Source organism: Ostrea edulis, unplaced genomic scaffold (assembly GCF_947568905.1).
Source record: "Ostrea edulis unplaced genomic scaffold, xbOstEdul1.1 scaffold_85, whole genome shotgun sequence".
NCBI classification, from domain to species: Eukaryota; Metazoa; Mollusca; class Bivalvia; order Ostreida; family Ostreidae; genus Ostrea; species Ostrea edulis.
Window position 1 is genome coordinate 18,401 of NW_026606021.1, and position 2,723 is coordinate 21,123.

At 41.7% G+C, this 2,723-nt stretch overlaps 1 protein-coding gene across 1 annotated transcript; it reads right to left on the bottom strand.

The window, feature by feature from the left end:
• Positions 1-1,374: 1,374 nt before the first annotated feature.
• On the bottom strand, positions 1,375-2,164 carry LOC130051160 (putative GATA zinc finger domain-containing protein 25). The gene is made up of 2 exons (XM_056152525.1): positions 2,038-2,164; positions 1,375-1,911 (listed from the first exon to the last, which is right to left on the bottom strand). Exons 1-2 carry the CDS (start codon positions 2,085-2,087, stop codon positions 1,404-1,406), a joined length of 558 nt encoding a protein of 185 aa, XP_056008500.1. The 5' UTR covers positions 2,088-2,164; the 3' UTR covers positions 1,375-1,403.
• Positions 2,165-2,723: the final 559 nt, after the last annotated feature.

The window sequence follows — 2,723 nt, forward strand, 5'->3', positions numbered from 1 at the left end:
ACGACGCCTCTTTTTTCTTTTCTTTCCTTTACCCCCTTGGACGGCTCTGGCTATGGCACTAACAACCATAGGGAGGAGAATGGAAAATATTCCGTGTCCTTTCTGACGCCTGACTCCGCGATGATACTTCATCGTAACTCGACTTTTCTCTTCAATACACCTTTCGGAAATGAAGTTTCACCAGTGTTCTACCATTTAAAAAGGGCATGGGGGTCCCCAGAGAGGTCATGATGTGAATGTCGATGGTATCGAGATGTTTTTTACTCAGTTTTAAATATTCGGCCCTGATGGGTTCCCATTTGGCTCGTTGTCCGTCCACCAGGTGAAACGTACAAGGAACCACCCTTAATAATTTCAATTCGTTGGACCCCACCACTTGAGGGTTCACGACATCGCAATACACGTACATGGATTTCAGATTTTCGTACACATCCGTGGTATTGTTCCCCAAGTAAGTCATGTTGACCCATTTGGTCTCCGGTTCCTTTGGCAGGATGAGTTTCTGACTATCCATACCAAGCTTGTAAGCTAAGGATGTGGGGAAGCGAACGCACAAGGGGATTTTTTTGAGTGTTTTCCCTTTAAACTGATACATGATTCGCTCGTATTTTTCGAAATTAACTAATTTCATGAAACTCTCTTCTTTGGGGTTACCCATCGTTTTCCATATCTTTTTCATACTTCCTGCCAGTCCTTCGTTGATTTCGTCGATTAAAGCCGCGGAATGAACGTAAGCTCCGGGTCTGAAGTGAATTCAGACGATAACCATCTTGCTATCGATGATTTGAGTCCAGGAGGTATTGGGCCATTCGACCAGTACGGGACACTGACTCAAAGGAAGCAGCTTGACTTTTTCCAGTTGAAATCGTCCCCATTTGAAAATATCCGGATTTTTGACGTGGGGAAGGAAATCTTCGGGGACGAGGATATCGAAATAAGCCTCTTCCACTGTGATGTTTTTCAAGGCATTGGGGAACATCATTTCGGTTAAACCCACTTCCCATTCCCCGTCCGTCAAATCCATGGATTGGGGTAATAAGATTTTAAATTGAGCGGCCGTATTGTTCGGAAAGGATTCCTTAGACCCATCACTGGGAAGCGTAAAATAAAACCCTTCACGTTGAGCCATGATGACTCAAATGATGAAAATGACCAACTCCCGTCTCTTCACTCTGGTGCCCATCTTGTAAAGTAGCTTATGTGAGTTCGCTTCCTAATACCCATGTGATAAAAAATAACACATTTTTGTAGGTTTCCAACTTTTATTTATTGCATATTTTAGATGAAAAAATGTCATTTGATGTAGCTTTTTCCTTCAAGTAGATGCAGGTCATTATTTGAATGAATTCAGTTTTTAAAGACGGTGTTTCTCGTTATACAGTGGTGTGATTATGTCGCATCGGTTAGTCTTCCTCCTCCTCCTCCTCCTCCTCGTCTTCCTCCTCGTCTTCATCATTGTCATACTTATCTAGGTAAGATTCAAGTAGATATTTGTGTTTGCGAAGAGCCATCTTGATGGATTTCTTTAATCCATGATTGTCGGACACAAATTCATTGATGGCGTCCGTCACCTTTTCGTGCGTTGTGTCTTCTTGCAACTGATACTGATCGTAAAGGAACCGCTCATACAGTTTTCTAAACTGTTGGTAAGTTTCTCCTTTGGTCTTTTCGTCTGCTTTCTTACTAGCTTTCTTTTCTGACATATTTTGGTTCAAGTATTTCTCGTATCTCTTCTGCCACTCCCCGGCAATATGTTTTCGCGCTTTATGTGCCATTTGGCGAAAGACGATATTCTCTTCCTCTGCGTCACTGTCAGTATCACTCTGTGTTGGAGAGACATCACTCATGTCAATATCCTCTTCCTGATCGCTGTCCCCGTGTTTTAGTCTTTTGTGACGCATCATGGCATCTCTGCGAGAAAATAAACAATGACACTCTGAACACTCAATCATGTTAACTGCTCGAATACATAAAAGTGAATGAATAATTCCTGGATTTTAGGTTCTTTATATGTTTCCACCACCACCACGCAATTACCGGTCGCATTGCTCAATGATAGAGTGTTTGTTTCCTAACCAGAAGTTCATGAATTCGATTCCTCCTCATGCCATCGCCAACCTCAGACGTAAACATTGGTAGTGATTGGTCCTCCAGATGCACCGCATTTACGGGTCTTATGGTGGTAGGCGTTTGCAGGCTAAAGAGCCATCAATGCTACGGGTAGAACCACCAAGCATAGTATTTCAACCACAAGTGGTGTATATAAGGGTGAAAATTTCTCAGGAGACGTGAAATAACCAGCCAACTACTACCATCCACACTTTCGTTAACATCACACATACACCCTACCTACACTTTCGTTAACACCACATACCACAACCGTTATTTTCATTAGCATCACATACCACATAGGTCCTAAGTTATGTATTTCTTTGCATCAGAATATTAATGAAAGAGATTGATCTACCGATATTAGACTGCGTGTGTCACCACCATACTACCACCCACATTTTATTAACACCACATACCACCACTTGTACACCACACTTCACCACTTATACGCTAAATAACACCTACTCCCCACTATCAGCACACCAGTTCCCATGACTTAGGGTTTCTTTAACACTACTCACACTATTACCTATATAGGTCCTTAATTTTGCATTTCTTTCCATAATATTAATTAAAGAGATTGATTTAGTTTTATTAGTTTCCATGTTTCA

What these genes read in the sequence shown, in the direction of transcription:
- LOC130051160 (XM_056152525.1), bottom strand. Translation starts at nt 2,087, where the DNA reads ATGAACTTCTGGTTAGGAAACAAACACTCTATCATTGAGCAATGCGAC. An exon ending in ATCATTGAGCAATGCGACCG is followed by an intron (nt 1,912 to 2,037) that starts GTAATTGCGTGG and finishes ATTTTCTCGCAG; the next exon opens with AGATGCCATGATGCGTCACA.